Raw genomic sequence first — 25,619 nt, forward strand, 5'->3', positions numbered from 1 at the left:
TGTTCGCAGTATGTAGGCGCCTGGCTCGAGGAGAAAAGGGTATTGAGATCAGTCCATGCTCCTCTCTACAAACTGAGCGGTGGGGCTGCACTGCGCATAGGAAGTCATACTTCATTTGAACTTTTACAATCATACCCTCTCTTTGCTAAGATCTGGGCCTTTGGGGATCTCCACCTAGGTGTCGTGGCTTTTACAAATTTACCCAAAGATTCTGTATGGGTCTCAAGGTTCTGATTTTTTGATGATTAAAGAGGCCCTTTAGGATACTTCAGAATCCTTATAAAAAGTAACAGCTACCTTTATGCTATGCAGAGATAATTAGAATGTAATTCTTAGAAAACAGGGGCTTCAACTGTTTTGACCAGTGTCACATCCTTGGTATGGTGGATATTCAATAAATACTTGTTGAGTTAATGAATAAGATGATATAACAAGAATAACATTTTTATTGACTTTGGCACAGAAGAACATTATTTTCTGAATCCATCTATTTCTTAATTCACTTTATTCTATGACGTGTATCCCCTTATTTACCATGAGTGAAGTTCATTTGCAAACAAGAATAAAAGAGAAATGGGAGAATTCATACAGACAACCAGCATATGAGAAAAGGGATTAAAATAAAGTTTTCAGGATGAGTCGTCTCTTGTGAAAAATATATTTTATACTGGCTTACCCAAAAGTCAATGTGTTAGGGAATAGAAAAGAACTTTGAAATGAGTCAAGAGGCATGGATCTCAGCACTGCTTTTTCCTGCACATGTGATATGTGAGCTTGGGCACATCACCTGGTCATCTGTGCCTTGGTTTTCTTATTTGTGAATCTGGAGTTTCACCCTCTGACTCTTGTCATCCATCAATAGGGATGCTGCAAGGGGCAAATGGCATAGTGCATATCATTGTTCCTTGCAAGATTAAAAGCCACTTACTGTTCAACAAAACATACCTCTCAATCCATGCCAAGTTCTACATTCTGCTGTGAAAGGATCAAAAAGATGATGGAAGGAACTAACCACCCCAGTGGTGTCAGCCTTTCTCACTATGCCATTCTGAGTTTTGTCTATAGGAAACATCTGCATTTGCAAATCTTAGAATTAAAAAATTAACTAAGTCTATATTAATTGCATGCTGTTCTACAGATATATTGCTTTCTGTAGTAGATGTTACCAAATGAATTATGTATGATCCCTGGATGATGATTCTATCAGTGCTTTTAAAGAAAGTATGAAATGGGGACTCAGCCAGGAGTTAAGATCTAGTTCTTACTACTTCTTACCAGCAGTGTGATTTTAGATGAGTTATCTCACCTCCTTGAACCCCCATTTTCTCTTCTAGAAAAGAGGAGTAAATAGTAACTGTCCCATAAGGTTTGTTTGTTTCTCCATAGAGAACATGAGATGAGTAGATAACTAACTTTATAAACCTGAGCGACATACAGATTACTCTATGGTGAGGCTGGTTTTTATTATCCAAGGTCACAAAGCTCATTACAGGGATCCTGGGAAAATCAGCCACTGCTAGACCCTGCTTTTCCTGCATGACCCCTGTAACCTTGAGCAACCTGGGGAAGAGGTAATTGAACAGCAACTACTACTTCGGAAGAAACAGAATCAAGATATCGAAGCTATTGACTCGATATTGACTCACCCTTAAGGCAGTAAACAATGCTTTGGTCTCTGACCTTTCCGCATCCTGGGGCAGTCAATAACCTGGCCTCTAGATGCAGCGTCTGCCACTGATTCTGATTTGGGAGTACTTTAACCTTGAACTGAGCTCCAGGTAACCAAGGCAACAGGAAGTCAGCTTCTGCATCAGAGGAGCTGGAATCCATAAATCAAGTCTCTAATGCAAACACAGTGTGCAGGTAGAGGTTTAAGAGGATAAGTGATCTATGAGAAATTACCTTTGAAAATGAGTGACTGTCCCTTGATAGGCTATGCACAGTTTCAAAGACTTTTTAAAAAAAATTTTATCAATCGAGGTCAACAGATTATAGTAGAATATTTTCATATAAGTTTAACTTTTTTTATTTCTCTTTGGCTCATCTGTCTTAATTATGAACAGATGTTGGATCCACAAAGTTATTAGCATTGTTATTTCCTCCTTTAAAGAAGTACTGGCCTCCAGATATGCAAGCCTCAGTACAGTTTGTCCTGTGTTGGGGTTTGGGGCTGCTCTGAACACATCTATCAAGTGTGCTCTATGTACAGTCTGCTGTCTGAATTTCACAGAGTGATCCTTTCCCAGATCGAAGCCATCATTGCCTTTCCTCATGGCCCAGTATAAGCAGCAGGGCCACACCTCGGTGGTCTAGTCAGGACGGTGCTGAATCTGGGTTTCTTCATGACTGATCTCCAGCCTCAAAAATCTTCCTCCCTTGGAGAGAGCAGCCAGGCTCATGCTGGGAAGGAACTTGCCAAATACCCCACCATTCTGCCATCACCTAGCATTTGTGAGAGCTTGGTTCTGAAATGTTTCACATTCGTCTGGTCCTTTGGGTACCTCTCCATGGAGCATCGGCTGCCACCTGGAATGAAGGGAAGCCAAGACTTCCAGTGGCCAGCCTGTCCAGTGCTGTCTCCCAAGGAGAAGTCACCCATTCCAGTCTCCTGAGACCTCTGCTCCTAGACAGAGTTTGTGAATTGCTAGTACTGTTATATTAGCCTTCGTTTAAAGTTTATCTAATATTCTTGCCCACATACAGTACTTCTGGAATTGTTTCCCTAGTGCTTTCAAAACTGAAAAATGTCTGAGAAAACATCAGGATTTTTTTGTTTGTTTGTTTTCAAATTCATTGGATGGCAATTAGCAAACACTACTATAATCTAGAAAATCCTAAATTATCTAGGGCTTTCAAGATAGCTAAATAGTGGCCATCTGAATTATGGAGTGTTCCAAGTGTCATTTTATTATCTTTAACATATTCTGTACTATAAACACTTGAGTAGCAAAGTACACCCAAAAGAGGTGTGATCAGATCCATTTTAATGGCAAGATATGGGTTGTGAATCTCTGCTTGAAAAGGGTACAACCAAAATGGCTTAAAATCACTGCGTTCCCAAGTGAAAGCTAAATATCTGCCTGCTGATCCTGTTTATGGCTCAGTCCTTGTGCCTGTCATAATTTGGGTAAAGACCTACCTGTCCCACCTGTGTCCACAGGTAAAAAGAGGACAGACAGATCAGGGAGAGGACCTATAATCCAACAGACCTCTGGCAGCTTAAAGTTCCAGAGGTGTGCTGTGCCAAGGATGCTTGCACCCGTTTGACGGTAACAGGGCCAGGGTGGCGCAGGGTACCACTGTGGGAGATTCTCCTGACTTAGGCTTTTTGTCCCATTGCTAGATTTGTTAGCCATCCCCAGTCAAAGTGCGTCAGTCAGTCTACCCTGATGACCATACTCTGATAGACTCCTAGATTCTTTCTAAGTTATGTGTATTTTCTCAATGGAAAAACAGCTAAAAATATATTTATAGTTTAACAAATATTAACAATAAAGAAGGCTAAAGGGCAGAAGTAAAAACTCCCACACTAATCTTTCCTGTGCTCTCCTTCCTCGGAATAACCACAGTTAGCTATTTGGATGTATCTCCTGGCAGAAGATTCTGTTTGCATTTTACATATATTCCCTATGTTTACCTTGCCTATCCCTTGCACACCTGCATATTTTCAAACAGGCATCATCCAGGGATCGTTTCCATGATTGTTGCACTTCCTGATTTCTTGATGGTTGTGCCTTGCAATCTCTGTCATAGAATTTGATGTTTGTGCACCCCCACTGTCAAAAACTCTATGAAATCAAAAAACAAAAATGGTATTGTTATTTACAGCTCCTCAAGTGGAAGCTTCAGAGGTTGGGGTGGAGAGTAGGAGGAAGGTAGTAGAAGGTAAATGAAAATGTCAGTATTTCTTCCTTAGGTGGTTACAGATGCAGGTGTGATACAGGGCCTCTGTCTCCTCAGTGTGAAGCATGCTCTCGGTAGGCTGGGTCATGGGCAAATGTTGGAAGATGGCCAGTGCACCAAGATGACCTCTGAGTTTAGCATCTGGCTACTTGAAAACTTCCAGCTCTGACAATAACAGTTGGATGAGTTTAGTCAGTTATCTCTTAACATCCCAGAAATGTGTTGACCTTTTCTATAAAATTAAGAAAATAGTAATCTCTACACTACATGCTTCACAGCGCTGCTGTTAGGCCCAAGTAAGCAGATCTCACTTGGAGGTAAGTTGACAGTCTGGGAGGGACCAGTGTCACTCAAGTTGGTTGGATGGGAAAAAAGGTCAACAAGTGCTGTAATATAGCCTCGTTTCTTGTTGTTGCTATCAGTGGTCCGTAACCTACCATTAAAGAAATTCTGAGCAGATGACCTTTTGACATGGATTCAGATACCTCCAGTCTCTGAACTTATGCCTCAATGAGTTGGAGAGTGACTTTCATAAAGATTATTTTTGCAGTTAGGGATGTAGAAGGTGCCCAGAAATCCTTGGTCATGTCAGGTAGGAGAACTGAGGCTTTGCTGGCTGGTTTTAGTTTGACCTGTGGAGCAAGTTATAATAGTGATAGTAGTAATCATAGCAATAATCATAACAGGAAGCACTTATATAGCATGGACTATGTGTCAGACATTGTTCTAAGTCCTTTATATTGACTGACTTATGGATGCTCCAAACCACCCCTATGAGAGAATGTGGTTCCATCCCATCTGCACAGTTGAGGAAGCTTGAAGTTTGGAGACGTTAAGCAACTTGCTCATGATCATGCAGCTGAAAAGTAAGAGGGCCTGGATTTAAGCCCAGGAAACAATGCTCCAGAATACTTCTTATAATGTGTCATGCAGTAAATTTCCAGGCCCATCCACAAGCACTTTATAAGAGCCTACCGAGGCTTTTCAGCATCATAAAGATGGGACTGTTATGAACAGACACTCAAAGGCCCCCAAGGACAACTCTCACTTGGTCTAATGACTATTTACACAACAGTCCCCACAGGGCATCTTCTGCCTCCGGAAGACTGACTTCTTGCCTGAATCATCTTCATTCCCCCCCTATGACTTAGGAGACACTCTCCTAAGCACTAAGAATGCCTTTTCTTCAACCATGCTGCTCTGGGAAGCTTTTTCCCACTTCTTCCCACACTAACCCCTGCCTCCCAAGCACCTAGAATGAATAACATGCAGACGCCCACACTTGTTGCCCAGTTTTTCCTTTTCATTTAGTCTTGTCTCCTCAGCTGGATGAGATGAGAAGCCTCGCTAGGATGGGGTCCCCTTCTCCCCTCCATGCTGTGTATACCACAACCTCTGTAAAAACAGGCTTCTTGACCCATGGAAGGTAAAGTGTATGTGATGGATAACTCCGTTAGACCTGTGCCCTGACCCCTACTTCCAGGTAGCCCACCTGGAATATTGTCACCACTAACAGCAGCAACAAAACCAAAACCAGTCATGCCTCTAATTCTTTTTTTTTTTATTTTAATATTCTAAAATGTCATTCTTGCAGCAAAAGATCAGATCATTTGATGATGTGACCTCAGGTCATTTTGAGATTTTATGTTGTCTGTCTTCCTGTTTCTTTAAAGTGACTGTAGGCTTTGGGGTTATTGTTTTTTTAGGGATACCAAGTCCCCACTTAAAAGTGGACCAAACGGCAACACATAGTAAGAACGAGGGCTCAGCGTCCACCGTGATGACCAGGAAGAAGCCAGCCGCGGTGGACAGTGTTGCGATCCCACCTGCCCCAGTGTTATCTCTCCTTGCTGCTTCGGCAGCAACGTCGGATGCAGGTGAGCACTGCAGATGCTTTGGATTCACCCCAGGGAAAGTGGGCATGGCGAAGCCCTCTGGGAATGTGCTGCTGAACACAGGTAAGAGTTCTATGCTCAGCCAACCTCCCGTAGACACTGGGCACGGGCGCTGTTTCAGCACTGGATTTTTCAAGTGGGACAAGGTCTAAGAAAGGAAGGAGATCATCTCAGAACCTGGAAGCAGAGGTCAGTGAGTAATAGTAACAGTATTAATCATTGAAGCCTTCGTAATTACTAGTCTTGGCATGAAGGACCTTGTATGTGTCATCTCATGTGACTCATAAAAGAGCTCTCTGAAGCAAATCTGTGCATCTTCATTCCACAAGAGGAAGCTTAGGGTAAGGAAACTTGCCCCGGGAACTTTTAGACAGTCAAGATTCCAACTCAGGTCCAAAACACATGGTCTCGACCACTGCATTTCACTACCTCTTGTGCTCACCAGGGTTAGGAGACTATAATCAGCGCTTCCCTGAGGCTTGACTCATTCTACCTCATGATGTCATGAATTCCTCAATAGCCACCTGGCTCCTCACTAGTGATTTATAAAATACAAGCTTCTCACTCAGACATCCCTTATGCTCTGCCTTCCATTACTTCACACATCATCTCCTATATCAACTCCAGTGTGCCAGACTCATCCCTACCACCAGGAAGGAAGACCTTGTGTTTGGCTTAACACCTTTCTTTAGGACAGCCTTACTTAATTCCTATTCACATCCTTCAGATCTTCAAGGCCCAGCAAGTAAGTCACACCTTCTCTGAATACCAATAGCGTCCAGCATCTCTGTCATGCATTTGGACTGCATCAGAAATGCTTCTCTTTAACTTTTCCCTCATGGCAGAATTGTATGTACCTTAGAGATAGAACCCATGATTTAGATTCTTCTGTCTCCATGGCACACAGAATGATGGCACATTCCATAAAATGTGTTAAATTGATGTACTGGTAAATCTTAGGCATATTGCAGTATTTAGAAATGCCTATTATGATTAGAAGCCCAAGAAGACACTCATTATTGATATTCACGCTAAACCCATCTTTCTCCAGGCAAGAATACTGGAGTGGGTTGCCATGCCCTCCTCCAGGGGACATTCCCAACCCAGGGATCGAACCCAGGTCTCCCGCATTGCAGGTGGATTCTTTAACATCTAAGCCACCAGAAAAGCCCTCTAATTCAGCAGGTTGCTTTAAATAGAGAACTCAACTTGTCTACATACCCACCTCTTTCACGGAGACCATTGGTAATCAGAAAAGGAGGTCAACTGAAATAACAGAAAGAAGTATTTGGCATGATTTCCCATGTTGAGTCTCACAAAATATCAGTAGGTGTTTTGTGATAAATGTTTTCAAACTTAGGTGTGCATGAGGAATGCTACTCTGTACCTGCTTCCTTTCTGCAGGGTTTCCTAAGCCTTTAATTGACCAGTGTGCACTGTGAAGTTCCAGGAGGGTGAGACACAGAATTTCACAATCTTACTTGACCATACAGCTCATTTTTTTCTGGGAATAGTTCTTAACGTCTCTTGGAAATGGTACTCTTCCCCACCACTTGGGAAATCTTGCTTTGAAGAAATGGGATCGTCTCTCCAATATGATCAAGAATATTAGCATCTTTCACATGCTAGGTGTGAAATGAAAGTTTCTGTTGGAAATGCCAGGTGAAGGATGCCAGCTATGAGAACAACTCTCCCTCTAGGAGGGAGAATCACAGAGGAAAGGGGAAGAAGCTGCCCCTGAGACTTGCAGCACCTTTGTGAAAGGGCATCCATGGATAGAGAAGTAGGCACTGCTGCCATGCCTAGGACTCTAGGAATTCATCACTTGGCTGGAGCAAAAGATTTGGGCCAGAGTCTGCATGTGTGTGTGTGCATGCTAAGTCACTTTAGTTGTGTCCCACTGTTTGCAACCCCATGGACTGTAGCCCCCCAGGCTCATCTGTCCATGCGATTCCCCAGGCAGGAATACTGGAGTGGGTTGCCATGCTCCACTCCAGGGGATCTTTCCAACCCAGGGATTGAAACCACGTCTCTTTGTCTCCTGCATTGGCAGGGGGTTTCTTTACCACTAGTGCCACCTGGGAAGCCCAAAGTATGCACACCCATCCAGGTAACTGCTTATTGAACTCCATCAGTTAAGCTCTGGAGACCTCCCTTTATGGATTTAAAAATTAGCCTGTGTGTTTCCACCTTTGCTTACCAAGAATAGATATTTCCCAGAGGCAAAAGACAGGTGATCCCCTGTTTTCCTTTCCTGAACTCTTTCCGTGCTGAGTGGGAGAATGCATTTTTGGGATCCCAAGCTTCTACAGGCTTGCCTCCTCTATTTGCATTCAATAATTTACAAATATGCCAAACGGGCATAGAAACAGGTGGATATTAAACTTTTAAACCCGCCTTTCTGGTAATAAGAGCTGAGCCAAAGCCCTCCTGTTTCAGGATACAGGAATAGGCTGTTTATTTTTGGCAGTGCTCAAAGGAGAGAATTTCACAGATTTGGTCCATTTCCGGGTCTTAGGCTGCTGAGCAGAACTTTATGGGTAAATAAGCTAAAGATCTACTGCAGGTGCTGGAGACCAGACCTTCCTGAGATTCCACTCCCCACAGACAGATGTCTTCCCACAAATCTAAGAGAGTTAGAGTTGCACAACCCGGGATCATGCCCAATGCCCCGTTTCACACGTGAAGACATTGATGCTTCCAAGATTCAGAAATTTGCCTGAGGTCATGCATTTGGATTAGAATTCAAATTTCTTGATTTATTGCCTGATTTCCAGTGGAATCTCATTTCTGTCATAGGCCCAACAATAGCAAAGGCAGATTTCTTTCTCCCTAATTATGGACTTCTAATTTTTTTAGAGAACAGTGAGTGAAACTCATAATTGGATGCTTTAACCAAAGTCAAGCATACAGAAGGCAGTTAATAAATAGTTTCTGGGTTTGATTTCATTCAGTTGGGTGCTTGTACACTAATCATACCTATTTCTGATGAGAAAACTCACTTTATTGTTTTCTTTAGAGTACCATCTTTCATTATAAATAAGGTAATTTAAAAATTACTTCTGGCTGTATACAGAAATCAACTTATTTTCCAATAGGTCATCATTTCTGTGGAATGATTTTGAAGACCCAGACAAGGGCAGAGAAGGAAATGGAAAGAAGAGTAAAATTAAGTTGCTTATAAAGCAAAATTAATTGAAGAAATAATTTATTGGGGTTTTTTTTTTTTTGGCCACGTGGCATGCAGTATCTTAGTTTCCCGACCAGAGATGGAACCCATCCCCCCTGCAGAGGAAGTACAGGGTCCTAAACCACTGGACTGCCAGGGAATTCCCTATTGAGATTTTTAAAATGCTAAAATGATTCAATTAACTTGAAACTCCATTTACTTTAAGGTATCTAGTACAGTCCCTGACACATAGTAGGTGCTGAATAAATAATCACTGAGTGAAATGATTGATTACGAGGCAATAGCTGTATACGTATTCAATACCAAACAAGATGGGAGACATCTGAGAAAAACATGCTTGATATTGGAACTGCTTAACAAGCAAATGGAAAACATTTGACAGACATGTGGTAGGCTGTTGGTAAATACTTGCCAAATAATTTATCAGTCTATAGTCCTAATGGTATTTTTTTTAAGACAGGTGAAAGAAAAAAAGGACCGTTTCCCACTTCATTTTATAAACATGAAATGGAAGAAATGAATGTAGGTCAAAGGCTTAAAAATATGTCTTTTCTAGCTGGTGTGTGTGTGTATGTGTGTATTTTTATTTGTTTAAGGGAATTTTTTTTTTAGCTTCTCCGAGTCTGGTAGTCATGCTGCTTATGAAGTTATTGATTTGGAGGAGGAGGCAGAAGAGGAGCTGGAAGAGAGGGTGGCCAGACTGAGAACAAGTTAGTCTGTGAACTTCTGGGAGGGAGGGGAAGCAGTGGCTGCCACTGGTGCTCAAGCAGGTCAGCTTTCGTGATCAAACTGCTCAATAGCCATTGATCAGCTGCAGTCCCCTGGCACAGCACGGGAGGTCTGGTTCAAGGCAGCACGGCATCATTATTGTGAGTAATTAGGGCTAATGCAGTGAAAGCTTCAATAAAGTTTGTTCGAAATGATGCATAATTTGAAATAACTTCTATTGCCCTGTTCCAATAGTGATTGAATAACCACACCAGATAATGTGCTCCTGAATAAGTTAGCCTGATTTTTCTGATCCTCTACACACTGAACTGATTTCTCAAGGAGATTACGGGATGTGCAGAGAGTACAGGATTTCACTCCTGAAACATGCCCCCACACCTTGTATTTAGGATGAGACTATATTATTAAGTAAATTACAAAGTTTGTAGGCACTTCATAAAACACCAAGAAAATAAATTTCTTTGGTTTCTACACCAAGAGTCTAGAGTAGTAGTGATGGAAAAACAAGCAAATAGGCAGGCATTCCTTTCTTGTCCTCTCTCTCACACACACACACACCCACACACACTGATAATCTCTCATCTTAAATTCAAATAGGAAAAAAGACGTGTATCAAGGTTGCTGTCACTAAATCTCACCTGTTCAAGGTATAGTCCTGTTAGAGATGACAGAGGGGCAACAGAGGGAGCATAGCTCTTAGTTCATAGTTTGTATCTGTTTTGTATCAAGGCTAATACACTATTCTCTCAAACTTCATGATATGTCTTATTTAGAACTATCAGAGTAAGTGAAAATATTTAAATTTCACAAGTCTATCAAATGTTTAGACATTTTGTTTCTGAAAGCAAAAGGATGAAATAATATCCAGGTGTAAATGCAAGAAGCAATGAACAGGAATTTCAGAATTGTAAAGTAATTTATTTGTTTTTTGTGATATGGGGAATCATGATCTGAAGCTCCTGATCAAAATAACAGGTCAATTCAGCCAATAGTCTTGTCCTTCAGAAAGAACCAAAATAGAGCAAATATATGTGCAAGTTAATAGGATTTGGAACATCTAAGAGCCATAAGTATACAAACCAAAGAAGTCATCAAATTGTAAAATAAATTTCTCTAAGTCCAGATTAATCACTTAAAATATACAGGAGAAAAAGTTCAAAAAGATTTAGAGAAAATAAAGCTTTATTTAACAAATATATCACTCAAATTTTCTAAAGGGCTACCTACCCACTGATGTTGAAGTAGCGCAGAATGAGCTCAGTAGCTCAGTAGTAAACAGACTCTGTTTGCCTAGCAAGCTCTACTGAACATAAAGTCCTAAAAGAGCCCTCTCCCTTTGGCTCTAAACTGGACATCCTAGAAAAACTGAGTTCTTGTTATGACCAAAGCTGTCCAATTCGATGGACACAAGTTTGAGCAAACTCCGGGAAATAGTGAAGGACAGGGAAGCCTGGCATGCTGCAGTCTATGGGGTCACAAAGAGTCGGACACAGCTTAGCTACTGAACAACAAGACTGTAAACATCCCCAAGAAACATCAAATTCTCCAGAATCTGGCCCCTGCCTTCTGCTCCAACCCCACTTGCTTGAAAATGTCAGCCAGCCTGAAACTCCTTTGGAATCCCCATTGTCAGAGTGTACTTTGCAAAAAACTAAAAACTCATGTCAAGGATTCATTCAGCTCTTTAATGAGAAAACCAACATGGTGATAAAACTGGTCCAGAAAGAATTAGAAGAAAATGGCATTGCAGGAATGTAGGCATTGGAGAAAGAATCCTCAGCAAGATTGCTCAGTGAATGTCCTAATGGGCAATAAAACCATAACCTCTGGGCTTATATTTTCTACTGGAAAGAAATAATTTGCATATTTTCTGGGCGAAAGTCTACAAGTTAATATATTACCTGACAGAATCTGAGCCTTTAATCAGCAGTAGATAGTTAATTCAATAAGGGTACATTTCCCTGGATAATTAATAATCCTTGGGCAGGCCTGTAAAATGACACCAAGACTCCAAAAGGACATGCACCCTTCCATTTACCTTGCTTCTAAGTTTTGGCTCATTTTTCTTGACACCACTTGTGGGCTGTGCAACGCTCTAGCTGAACGCATGTGTTGTTGCTTCTGATTGCCTGCGTTGGAAGCTCAGTACTGCACTAAAGCAGAGTTCACATCTGTGGATGGGGAAGAGCATGGTACCCAGCATAGAGGATTGTGGTGAAGAATAAATGAAGTAAGCCTTAAGCAAATCTTAGCAGAGTGCCTGACATATAGGAAGAGTTCAGCAAATAAGTCTTATTGTCGCTGCTGCTCTTGTTGCTGTTAGAAATTGTTATTGCTATTTCCTGTTTTCCACCCTGGAATGTTCCTATCTCCTTCACCCACTCCTCAAGCTGTTTGGATGTTGAATTCATGATTATTCTTCTTCAAGACTCTTCTTCTTCAACTCTAAGAAGCCTTCCCTTACACCCACTTTGAGAATCACCTCATGGCCAAATGGGACACCCCATCTTCTGTGCCCCATGGCTCCCTACAAGCCTATTGATCATTGATCCCTACATTTAATGTGGTGTCTGTGTCCCATGCTGCAGTGTCCACTGCCCTATTGCCAGAACTTATTCAACTTTTTTAAAATTTATTTTTAATTGGAGGATAATTGCTTTACAATATTGTGCAGATTTCTTCCATACATCAACATGAATCAGCCATAGGCATACATGTGTCCCCTCCCTCTTGAACCTTCCTCCTGCCTCCCACCTCATCCCACCGCATACATGTGGAATCTAGAAAGATGGTACTGATGAACCTATTTGCAGGGCAGCAGTGGAGAGGCAGGCATAGTGAACAGACAGACTTGTGGACATAGTGGGGGAAGGCGAGGGTGGGACGAATGAATTGAGTGAGTAGCATGGAAACATCCATTGCCATATGTAAAACTAATAGCCAGTGGGAATTTGCTATATGCTGCAGGGAACCCAAACCCAGTATTCCTCATTCAACTTTGAAACCCCAGTGTCTAGCTCTGACGTGGCATGGGCAAACAATAGCTAATCATTAAATATTAGTCAAAAGGAATTGGACAACAACTGTCTCCTGCACAAAGCCATCTGGTGCATGAAAACACATACTCTAGCATGATATTTACTAGAGTTGAGAGGCATTGATCTGCTTTTATTTTCCATGTCAGCCCCAGAAACAGCAAATCATCCTGAGACTGTTCCACAAGCAAAAGGAGCAACCTGAGAGGGACCCCTGGGGCCTCTAGAATCTTCTGTTCAGTAGTAGCAGACCAGCTTCTGGCTAATCCACCAGGATATCCTCCAAGAAAGATTGTTTTCAAATTAAAAAAAAACAGCCTAAATGGCATGGTATATTTGGTAAATGGGTATGTGTTTATTCAGAGAAGGAGGAGCTTGTACACAAAATGTATTCCTTTACTCAGAAATTCTTTGGGGGTTTCAGGGTGAACTTCTCAATGGAAAGCTGGAGATTACAATGGCCTATGAGTACTTTATTATTTTGTATATACCATTCTTGAATTCTGTCTGAAGTATTGATTTCCTGAGGGCAGCAACCATTTCCTATTTAAGATTTGTTCCATTCAATGAGTATTGAGTAACCCACAAATTTCCAGAACCTTGGGCTAAATGGGATGAAAACAGAGGAAAAAACCCAAGAATACTGCTATTAAGCAACATTTAATCATATTTGGGTGTCAAGAACCTCGTGTGGTGCTGGGTTATATAGTAGATACTCAGTAAACGTGCCTGGACTGGATTTAACTAATTTTGCTCTCTCCAGAGTTGAAATTTTAGGAAAGATAGAGGGTTTAATGACAGGTTGGAAAGTGCTATGCCTGTGAGAAGTTTAACTCAATTTATCTTCTCTGAATGCTTTGTACAGATTACACTCCCAAACACCTCTTGCGACAATCAGACCCTCTTAAAAACAGAGTAATGATAATAATACATTTTATCATCTTCCTAGTGATAGTATCATTCACACCTTCATCGAAGCCCAGTGGGAGGTTTGGCTGTGAGGCATCACACACCGGGGGAGTCAGGTGTGATCATTGTAATAATGATCCCACACTCAGAAATGCAGGAAAGAAAACCTCCCATACATGAAGTGATTTCTATTAAGATACTCATTTTATATCAAATATTCAAACTCCTCTTTATAAATAGGAGAGAATGAAAGGACACTCTTCCAGGGCAGATTTTATGTGGCCGAGAACAAAAGGGCACAAATATTTTACGATCAGTTTTGAGATGAAAGTGACACGCCTGCCTTATTCATTGGCTCTTTCCATTTCCAGAAGTCTAATTAGATTGTTAGTTTAATGGTGGTGAGATAATTTAGTGGCAACTGAAAGCAATTGTGTTAATGAGAAGGGGGGACAGTGCTTTTGGTTTCCTGTAATTAATGGAGAGTTTTTGAAAAACTTCTTGGTTCCAGTGAAGTTGGCATACTGAGCCCAGCTGTGAAAGGGGACAGGGTCTTTCCTGCTTATTGCTGCGGAAATGGCCTCAGGCAGTGTGGAAGAACTGTGTAATGACTGTCATTAAGAATGATCTTAAGTGGTCCAGGCAGACTGTAAGTCAGTCTAAGAGACTGAAGAAAGAGGTTTAGAGAGAATAAACAGGTGTGACAAAGAGACAGACAGACATAGAGAGAGGTATAACTCACCCACAGCCCACTTCACTCTACCTTTGAGAGTCATCGTGATAATCCCAGAGCAGCTCCCAGGGGGATTCCTTCTCCTACTTATACTGGAATTGACAAGACTGGTTTAGAACAGACTAGAAGGGATCTCTGCAAACCCCTTCGTGTTGCAGCTGAGGAAATTGAGCCCAGAGAAATGAACTTAATTACAAATATTACCTGCTAGAAATTAGGAAACCTGGACTCTTTCTGGCTACCACACAGAAGTTAAAACTGGATTTGAAATTCAAGGACCAGTGTTATTGCATAGCCTGCAGTACTTAATTTCCTTAGGAGAGTAACAGTCTAACTAAGACTTCTGAGTCTCAGTTGCCTCATCAGTGAGATGGGAAAAATAATTTCTGCTTTTTAGGCAGTGGTGAGAAAGAAATGAAATAGCAGATAAAAACACCAATCACATACTCAAAACAATATATTACTGTCTTATGACCCCTCTCATGTCAAAAATGAAGTCATGTCATGCTACGATTTAATCATGTAAGTCATAATTTAGTCATGTTATGACTCAGATCATAACACCCATTAACTCTCTTCAGCAGTTTTATCCTTACTGCTTGCTTGCATGCTCAGCTGCTTCAGTCATGTCTGACTCTTTGGAATGCAGCCCACCAGGCTCCTTTGTCCATGGGGATTCTCTAGGCAAGAATACTGGAGTGGGTTGTCATGCCCTCCTGCAGGGGATCTTCACAACACAGGGATTGAAGCTGAGTCTCTTATGTCTCCTGAATTGGCCGGTGGGTTCTTTACCACCAGCACCACCTGGGAAGCCCCTTCATTGTCACTACCTCCTCTAAATACACTTACTTCATGCCACGTGTTAAAGGCTTCATATTAAGCTCATCTTACTGAAACTTCTAGAAGATTTTGTTACAAATTGTCAAATATTTTTTAAGTACCTGTCACAATGATACATACAAGTAAATACTGGCCCTTGCCCTAGGGAAACTTTCACACTATTTGGGAAGACCTGACTCTGAAACATGAAATGGCCAAATCATATTTTTAAATTAATAGGTTGAATAACAGTCTCAGATACTAACAGAGCTATCATTTAGCAACCAATGAATCATTAGTTTCCAGCTGAATGGCACTAAGGGAGTTTAGAGGGCACTGAGATAATCTGGGGAGAGAAGAATTGAGATGGCCTTTGAAGGATGAATTAAATTAAATAAGTAGACAGAAGCAGAAAAGACAGGTTTACAGCATCTCTAAGATAGAAGTGTATGTGGAAATAATGACAGATAGAGCTGGAAGAAAGGTTTCAGGTCAGAACATGGAGTCCCTGAAATTCTAGAATGAGTCGTGACTCTTCTGAAGGACAATGATAGCAAAATAAAGCCATGGGCCAATAGCTGTCTGCAGTTGTATTTCAATTGACCTACACAGGTTTATACATTTTTTAAAAAGTTAATTTGTAGATTTTCAACATCAGAAGGTTTACATAATAATCAGAGTTCTGGCTTTTTGGAAACCAGATTATCTGATAAATTTGGACTCAGATTCCTACCTGAAAACAATGATTGATACAGAATAACATTTGTCCCATTGGATGGGCCATATTCTTGTTATTTTTCCATGTCCTCTTCTATTTACCCCCACCTTCTTTCATCATCCTGGTCAACCTCACTCATTATATTGGCTGTCTGGGTCCCTATACAGAACCCTTAAAGGCATGTGACTTTGAGACAGCAACAGGATCAAAACAATGTGAAGAAGACCTAGTCTAGCAGAAGTAGAACAGGTGATCTGTAGTAATACCTGTGTTATTTAACTATGAAATTTGGGGGGTTGGAAAAAGCCTTTGAAGTTGGGAAAACCAGGGAAACCCAGGATTTCTCCTTGTCCAGTTCCTTGTCTTCTTTGCTTTCTTAGTAAGGAAATATGGTATGAAACTCACTTTGAAATAGGGCAGCCCTTGCTTGAATCCATGAATCCATGACTTATGTGTCCCTTGGAGCAATTATTTAATCTCTTAGGTCTCAGTTTTCATCTCTGTACAATAGAGATAGTAATGTCTTCACTTGGTTGTGATCACAATTAAATGAGGAAATATGTGAAATACTGCAGACTGCACTGTAGGTTCTCCAAAAATATTAGTTTCTCCCCCTTTCCTATGGTTTCATATGAAAGCAGAGATGATACAGTCCACTTACCTTTTATGGTCTATGGTATGACACAAAGAGTAAATGCTACAAAAACAATCATTGAGTAAATTAATGATTAAACACACACACACACACACACACACCCCCACTACACCCTCAGCAAAGAATAAAATTTCTTTTTCTTCTCTTTTCCCCACCCAAGACTCCTAAAATGTGACATCTGTTATTTTAATGTCCCTTGTAAGTAATGTTGTTAGTTTGTTTTATGAGGTCTACTTTTCTTTTTTTTTTTTCATTTTTTTTCATTTATTTTTATTAGTTGGAGGCTAATTACTTTACAATATTGTAGTGGTTTTTGCCATACATTGACATGAATCAGCCATGGATTTACATGTGTTCCCCATCCCGATCCCCCCACCCGCCTCCCTCCCCATCCCATCCCTCTGGGTCTTCCCAGTGCACCAGCCCTGAGCACTTGTCTCATGCATCCAACCTGGGCTGGCGGTCTGTTTCACCCTTGATAGTATACTTGTTTCAATGCTGTTCTCTCAGAATATCCCACCCTTGCCTTCTCCCACAGAGTCCAAAAGTCTGTTCTGTACATCTGTGTCTCTTTTTTTGTTTTGCATATAGGGTTATTGTTACCATCTTTTTAAATTCCATATATATGCGTTAGTATACTGTATTGGTCTTTATCTTTCTGGCTTACTTCACTCTGTATAATGGGCTCCAGTTACATCCATCTCATTAGAACTGATTCAAATGAATTCTCTTTAATGGCTGAGTAATATTCCATTGTGTATATGTACCAAAGCTTCCTTGTCCATTCGTCTGCTGATGGGCATCTAGGTTGCTTCCATGTCCTGGCTGTTATAAACAGTGCTGCAATGAACATTGGGGTGCACCTGTCTCTTTCAGATCTGGTTTCCTCGGTGTGTAACTAGTACAGCCACTATGGAGAACAGTGTGGAGATTCCTTAAAAAACCGGAAATAGAACTGCCATATGACCCAGCAATCTCATTCCTGGGCATATACACTCTGAGGTCTACTTTTCAAAGAGACACAAGGAGAGAACTTAGCTGCTTACCATCTCTCTCAGAGCTCCTCACCTGTTCAAGAATCCTCTTCCCTAGGAACTGTTCTGTGTTTCCTTGAAACCTCTTTAAATTAAGAGAAACCAGATAGCCTTCATACACCAACAAGGAAACGTGAATCTGTGCTACCAATGGGCAATTTCAAAGGACAATGAGAAGGTACTGATGGAGGGAATTTCAACTCTTAGTGTTTCCAGCAATGTCTGTGAACACCCTGTGTGGCCTGGACCCAGAGCTTGCCCCATAAAGATGACAGAGCTCAGAACAAAAGAGAGTGAGCCTGATAATACCTTTAAATTCAGCAGGGGATCAGACCAGCCTCAAGCAGTGTTCCTGGGTTGTTGGGAATGGTTTCAGTGCTCAGACACACTCCTCCAAGGGATTTTCTTGCCCTCCAATACCTGAAGATATTCTGAGAGGACTTTCATTATTTTGAAATTCAGTTTTTTGTCAGTGCCTTTTAGGTACAATCCTGGTCTTTGTCTTGTGCAAGTTGCTAGAGTTAAGTGATTTGGGCTTTACATATGGAAAGTTCATTTTGTTGTGTAATTAATGGGAAGCAGACTTTGGGAAGCTGATGATCCAGGCCCTTATTTATATGAGAGCATATGTCTGTGTTTTGTTTATGACTCACTCTCTTACTCCACGCATTGTAACTTGGGTTTGTTTACACTAACTTTTCCTAGAATCCAAGCCACATGGTATATGAGCCAATAATTTATGGTCTCTAAAAGGAAAAGATGATGAACGAGTGTTTTCCTTTTAAATTGTCAAATCTTAAATTGAGGAAGAAATATTTGCTGCCTTGTGTCTATCCAAGCTTTTATTTGGAAAAAAAAAAAAAAGATAATAACAACAAACCCAACCTATTGGTTTAGTGCTCAGAACTTAAATATATAGATAATTTGCCAAGAGAGCATATGACCACTCCCCACAATAAGCCATTATAATTCTGATCCAGATGTTCAGCCATGAGAAGACCTTTCCTCTCCCCACCCATCCTCCGTCTCTGTCACTCTCATTTCTGGTGTTATATAGTCAATATATAACATGTACTTGTCTCCTTTTTCCAGGGGACCGTAGTTTTAATTAATCAGTGGACTTATATGTTCAAGCTTGTTTTCTTAATGGCACTTAATAAATTCTAAACTTGTTTCTTTCAGCGAAGCTTCACTTCTCCTATGAGGTGGTTTGGAGTTCAGTCTGTACTTCATAGTACTTCAGTGCTTGTGATCGTAGCTCGGATACTCCAAACCACTAATGGTGCTCTGAAGAGAGTAGTGAACAGCTGAAATATGTGAGGATCTAGTTTAATTTACAGTGATTTGGACCCCCTTCAATAAATCCTTTTCTATTTCACACACAGATTTTATAAAATAGATGGTAAGTGTTGGTTTAGGTTGAAGCACGTGGATTGTCCATTTCAAGTAAGTGAGCTGAGCTCCGTGCTAGGGCCTGACCCGAGGGAGTTGAATCTGAGTGCCGAGCACAGCGGAGGGCTCGGTCCCTATTTGTTCTAAGAATAAATAAGAATGGCTGAGATATGGTCCTTGTGCCTTAAGAAAAAACAATTTAAAACAAGAGATAAGTGCAGATTAATCCCATAATCTTAAAACAGGACACCCTGTGTGACATGCCATCAGAGAGACACAAGCACTGTGCAGGGGGCCAGAAAGATTCACACTGAAATGAGAGTCCTTTTTGGCTTTTAGGGAGAGGACTTCATTTGAACGAATTCCAGCAGAAACTGGAAAGCACTGGAACCACAACTAGCCTTGTTTTGTTTTGGTCTTTTCCCACTAGGGCTGGAGAATTGCCTCTGGATAAAAGAAAAATGTAAGACTTCTCTTTTCCCTCTCCAACATGAGATGCAATATCCTTTCTGGCAGACATAATAGAGTTGGGCACACACCTGTGGGCTATGCAAAGTTTTTGGTTCTGTGGCACACCCTTCCTTTACTAACCAGACACAAACATGTGAAAGTCTAAAGCAATGGGTATAAATTGTTTCAGGGATATTTCACTGTGTAAATTGACATCTTTTCTTGAAAAACTTCAATAAAGGGAAAAATAGCATGCATTTGAGTCTCACGAATCATGCTTAGAAGGGGTTAAAGCAAAAGTTGACATGTGGGTATTCAGATTCTCTGGAAACTTCACAAACCTGGGCCCTCTCTGAGAAAACAAAAATAAGATTCCAGACTTTCACAATAGACTAAAACCAGTAAAATTAAATTTTGCAGATTTAAATAGAAGGCTTGCGTTTAAGCTCAAAAACCAATTCCATGTAGCAATGGCCAAGTTTGGTGGCCAAACTTATGAAAGTGTTTAAGAGAGTTAATTGAGCTTCCATTTAATGTGAACCAACCATGTGATGTTGCTGGGAAGAAAAAAAGGAGGCTTTTTGGTTGTTTGTTTTTATGTAGTTCACATTAAGTATAGTGCCATATGCATTCATCACTTCATACTTGGAAAATCAGTTCCATCCTGGGCAACAAAATTTAAGGTGAGATTTGTCAGATGATTAAATCTCCAGTGGAGGGTAATCAAATGGAATATAGTCTAGAATTAATTTCATATGAATATAAATAAAGGGATTGAGGACATTTTACCTAGAACAGAGAAGGCTTGGAGGTATATAACTATTTTTACAGAATCATATTTATTCCTAAGTAAATGTCCTGCCAAGGAATTGAGAGATGTGTCTGAACGCACAGTACTGAGGGGTGAAAGATCAAGATGAGAACTTTATTCTCCTAATGTCCTGGTCAATGTGTTTTCTATCAGATTGTAAATAAAAGTCTGAGTTTTAAGTAAACAAATGCAATTATTAAGACCAAATAGAAAAACAAAACATGAATACCAACCATTTGATCTAATTCTTAAAGTTCTAGCATGGTCAATAAGGATTTATTTCATCCAAGCCTAAATATTAAAAATGTGAAAATTTTCATAAGATCATGTCTGTTACATTGTTCTTTGTTCTTCCTTGTTTTTCTATTTTCTTTTTCAAAACTTACAAGAGAGAAAGAAAATCTCTCGTGATCACTTATGAACACGTATCTACAATAGCTGGAGTATTATATAAGTGATGGTATTTACAGTTAAGAATACTGCTCTGCCACATTTGAGAGGAAAGAAAAGAGAAATAAAGAGCCCTTTGAGAGGGTGCAGCTACCCCCGCCGCGTGACCACCTGGCATGCTGTGAGACTCAACAGATGTAGCGTCAAACTTTTTGGCATTAACTGCACTTCTATCCAGCCTCTCACGTTGTCTAGTCAGTCTGCTGGGGCTTGAGCCACATGCAACATACAAAAACCAAAGTTGATTGAACAGAGTCAGGCTAAATGGCTCTAGTATTCCTCAGTTAATGAGTGCCGCCACTCTCAGTTCACACCTCACCAAGCCCCTCTGACTCTATTAAGTATCACTCTCAGAAAAACGCCCAGACTTAAAATTCTTCTGTAGATTCATCCTGGGCAATTCCTACTAATAATATGGACAGTTCACTTTGAGGTTGATTTAGTTGCCCCTATTTCTTGTTTTCTGATCTCTGAGCTCATTCCCTTCACCAAGCTTTCTCAGGCCTGCTGAAATCCTGGTTCCCTTTCTTAGACATTCTTTGAGCAACCTGACTTAGTGGCTTAGTCTGTCTCTGGAGGCTAGTCACCACCGCCTTTATCTGTCCAAAAGTGTAGGTGGTTTGTCCAAAACCCAGGCTCCTGAAAGGACTGGCATTTTAACCCCGTGTTTAAAAAGTCAAGGATTCTGAAAACCTAGGAACCAGGACCTCAGAACTGCCTTTCCAAAACATGGAGGTCAGCATCAAATCCTACTCCAGAGGCTCTCCATGAATGAAACACTCTTTTGAACTGTCTTGGAATTGTATGCAATTCAGTTCAAGGTGCTCTAGGGAATATGAAGATTAATGATATTAGGCTTTGGTTTCTAGGGTTTAGAAGCTGAAACAATCCAACAGGAAATATTAATCAAGCATCTACTATGAGAAAGAAACTATAGTTCTCTTCATTATGAGGGGTACAAAGAAGAACACATGCTGTCTTCAAGAAGCTTTAATGACTTCTTAAGCCATGGATTCATAGAAAGTTAAATTCCTCTAGGATTAAATACTCAGTAAATAAAGTCTTCGGGAGCCTAGAAAAACAAAGGAAAACCTTTTAAGCAGTTCAGATTTTTGATCATGAGGTGGTATCAGTAAAATAATTTTGAACATTACCCCCATGTAAATACATATTTAGAATATGTGCACTTTTAAAATGTAAACTTGAAAAGTTGAGACAAATCTGAAATAAATAATATTCTCAAAATAAATTGAAATTTCATTTAACTGTATTATTAATGAGACAAAAATATTTTCACTGTCATCAAAATTTTATACTAATTTTAATATTTTTAATAATGTTTCAGAGAGAACCAAGTGACTGCATTTGAATACTTCTTTTCAAAAATCTTGGGTTTTAACACTTGTGACTAAGCAGTTTGAAGGTCTCATTTCAAATTCAGTTTGTTTCAATACTTGTTAGTAGATGTTATAGGTTAAAATGGTATTTCATATAAACATAGATCCAAAAGGAGAAAGTGCATCGTTTTGTTTCAATCACTGTTTTTTTCAATCCCATCCATCAACTAAGCAAAGGTTTTTTTTGTTGTTGTTGAAATTAGACTAACCAACTTCCTTTATTAACAGTCAGATGGTCTTGCATATCAAAAGGCATTGCATTTTTTAATGAGCTCAGATTTCTGAAAACATTTCCAATCAATTTCAAAAACTGCTGTCTCCATAAGATGAGTTGGCTTCTAAAAGCAATTACTTCCTTGCCCATTTTGCCCTAAAGGGACATTAAGGGCTTTTTTCGTTTTTTAACAATTGCAAGGTAACGTTACAGACAGCCTATTGACAGCACCAAGAAGGTGAAAATATTTAGAATCCTTCTCTCAAAGTAAAAGAAAATTGTCAGATTCATCTTTGAAAATAGCAACTTCTTTATACTGCTATAAGTTTGCTGCAAGGTAACCAATGAAACTCTGTGTGGTATAGAACATATTTCATTGATATTCTTGGTCTCATTACAAAGTATTTTTATTTTTTGTGAAAAACTTTTTTTTTTTTTTTTACTGTTTAAAGATCTTAATTTTATTAATTTAACCATGTACAAGACCTGAGGACACCCGAAGGGAATAAACTGATGGGATGCCATTAGTCCCTTGAATGCATGCGGTCTCCTCTTTTCCCAGGGACCTCATGCCCAACTGTGACAGGTGACAGATTATCTGATATGCAGCCCAAATATGGGCATCATCCGCTATTGTTCCTTATATTAAGCATTAGACTGCTTAACATGGTTTTTTATTTTTCAGATAAAAATATAAATTAAAATATTATCATGTTTTTCTTGCAGCCCAGTTTCCTCCTTGGAGAACATACACCCCACTTGAGAGCCTGCCAATTTAGAACAGGATCCAGATCTGGAGAGGCAGAGAGGAGCCCCCACATATGAACACACAGGCACACACCTACTGCTCCACCTCTCCACAGTCACACTGCTCTCCTCACCTCCTGCCTTCCCTTTTCCCACAGAGACGTGTGAAATAGGAGCAAAACAAAGACCAGGTCTCCTCAGCCATTGCGGCTGAGATAGAATATACCCTCAACATTGCAGCTGAGATAGAATGTTCTTTCAAAATAAAACCCTAAGAGGAAGCTATCCTTTAGTGGTTCAAGCAGTTACTATGCTTTAAACAAGCTAGTTACATTTTCAAAGAAACCCCCAACTATACTAATGTGACTTTCAGAACAGAATGGAAGCACACCATTCTATCGGTGGCAAGTCCCCCACATCTGCTAACCCTTAATTCTAAATTATGGCTTTCAAATTGGAAAGCAGTGGTATATCGCACGTGTGCTGATGACCGGCAGTGACTCTGATGTGCCCTGGCCCACAGAGGCCTCACCGGCCAAGGGAACTTGCCATCTTTTTCAAATGAGCTTTTAAGACCAGGACACAGAAGGTTAATTTAAACTCTAAGGAAGAAGGAAGAAAGATTGCATGCCAAGGAAAGTTGCTTCATATATCCTGTTAGAAAATAAGAAGTAGCATTAGGAAAACAGGAGATCATTACTGAGTTAAATACAGAAGTATCCAAAATAAAATGCTGTTTACATGCATGCTAGCGTGCATGCAAGCTCAGTCATATTCAACTCTTTGTAACCCCATGGACTGTAGCCCACCAGACTCCTCTGTCCATGAAATTTTCCAGGCAAGGATACTGGAGTGGGTTGCCATTTCCTCCTCCAGGGGATCTGCCCAACCCAGGGATAAAACCCAAGTCTCCTGCATTGGCAGGCAGATTCTTTACCAGCTGAGCCGCCAGGGAAGCTTCATATATCTCATTAGAAAGTAAAAAGTAGCATTAGGAAAACAAGAGACCATCACTGAGTTAAGTACAGAAGTATTTCCAAAATGCACAGTTTACATGGGAAAACATTTAACAATCAGATTCCCTTGAACCTGTATTTGTTGCCCATGTGTTACATACAAGATCTTGCCCTGCTGTATGGTTAACTCTGGGAGCACATAGGAAAGTCCTGGCCTGTGCCTGCAAAGAAATCTTCTAATGTGTATCAACATACAAAGCCCTTGACACTGCATCTCTGTTCCTTGACTGAGGCCAATGTGCTCCAGCCCTATCTATCTGAAGCCTAACTTCACTATGGGCATTTCAATAGTCCCTAAAATTTCTTCACCTTCCCAATAGCAAGAAAAAGTCTAATTAGTTTAGAGATAAATTTGTCTCCCACTCTGACCCATCCAGAACTTTACAAAACCAGAATGTGTCTTGCCTATGTGCAAAGTCTCTAAAAGTTTAGTACCTGTTTCTTAAGAAAATTCTATATACAGCTAAGCCTCATTAGCCCTTATCTTACTTGCAGTGCTTACACAACATCTATAAAGTCAGTGTGCAAAAGGAGTGCTAAGCCCAATGTTTGATTATCATAAAAGAAGTAGCAGAATCAACAAATGCTGGTGAGCCAATCATCTGATAATGGGAGAAGATAGAGAAATTCGAGATGTGTATCAAAACCAACTCAACCATTTGCATGGCAATTTTAAGCACAGAAAAAAGGTGATTTGCATTGCAGAGTTATGAAGAAATGAATTCATATTTTGCCTTAGCCACTCATAATTATTCTTTCAGGCTAACAAAGAACAGGCAAGATATAGGACAATTATAGGAAAGAGAGCAAATATGGAATCAATCTTGCTGCAAGAGACCAGAAATTACTGTCTAATAATGAAACAATTTGAAGAGAGAAAAATCTGTTAACATTTAGAGGGACAGTGAAATCATAAGCAATAAGGAGAAAGATTTGTGACTATCAAACCCTGCCAAATCCAAAGCCTTCCTCTCCACCACACTAGAATTTCAAAATTATTAGATGAAATAAATGTTGTAGAAAGCCACCTCACATTTGGTAAGGCAATTGATAATGAGTATAGGAAAGAATTTGAGCTTCTCTTGTAGCTCAGCTGGCAAAGAATCCGTCTGCAATGTGGGAGACCTGGGTTCGATCCCTGGGTTAGGGAGATCCCCTGGAGAAGGGAAAGGCTACCCACTCCAGTATTTTGGCCTGGAGAATTCCATGGACTGTAGTGTCCAGGAGGTCGCAAAGAGTCGGACACGACTGAGCAACTTTCACTTTCTTTCGTAGGAAAGAATTATAACAATCTTTAAATATAGAAGGGGACATTAAGAGCATCTAGTCTTAATTGTTCAATGTAACAGATGAAAAAACAGTCTGCGCTTTACTGGATAATCCCTGTGTGTCCTCAGTATGCTATGGTCCTTGGTCTAGAGCTGAGCTGCCATTAGCCACTAGCCCATGTAGCTATTTAACTTTAAATTAAAATTCAATTCTTCAGAGACCCAAAAGGAGCTAAGAGGTTCATCCTAATTCA

General features: G+C 40.3%; 1 protein-coding gene across 2 annotated transcripts in view; it reads left to right on the plus strand.

Annotated features, from left to right (window-relative positions):
* SETBP1 (SET binding protein 1) overlaps window positions 1–25,619 on the plus strand; it is a 401,443-nt gene that overhangs the window by 365,970 nt on the left and 9,854 nt on the right. For both annotated transcript variants that reach the window (XM_043444129.1, XM_043444130.1), the window contains exon 5: window positions 5,610–5,780. In XM_043444129.1, coding sequence (XP_043300064.1) covers window positions 5,610–5,780 — 171 coding nt within the window. The remainder of the gene's footprint in view (window positions 1–5,609; window positions 5,781–25,619) is intronic.

This window comes from Cervus canadensis, chromosome 23, assembly GCF_019320065.1.
Source record: "Cervus canadensis isolate Bull #8, Minnesota chromosome 23, ASM1932006v1, whole genome shotgun sequence".
Classification (NCBI taxonomy): domain Eukaryota; kingdom Metazoa; phylum Chordata; class Mammalia; order Artiodactyla; family Cervidae; genus Cervus; species Cervus canadensis.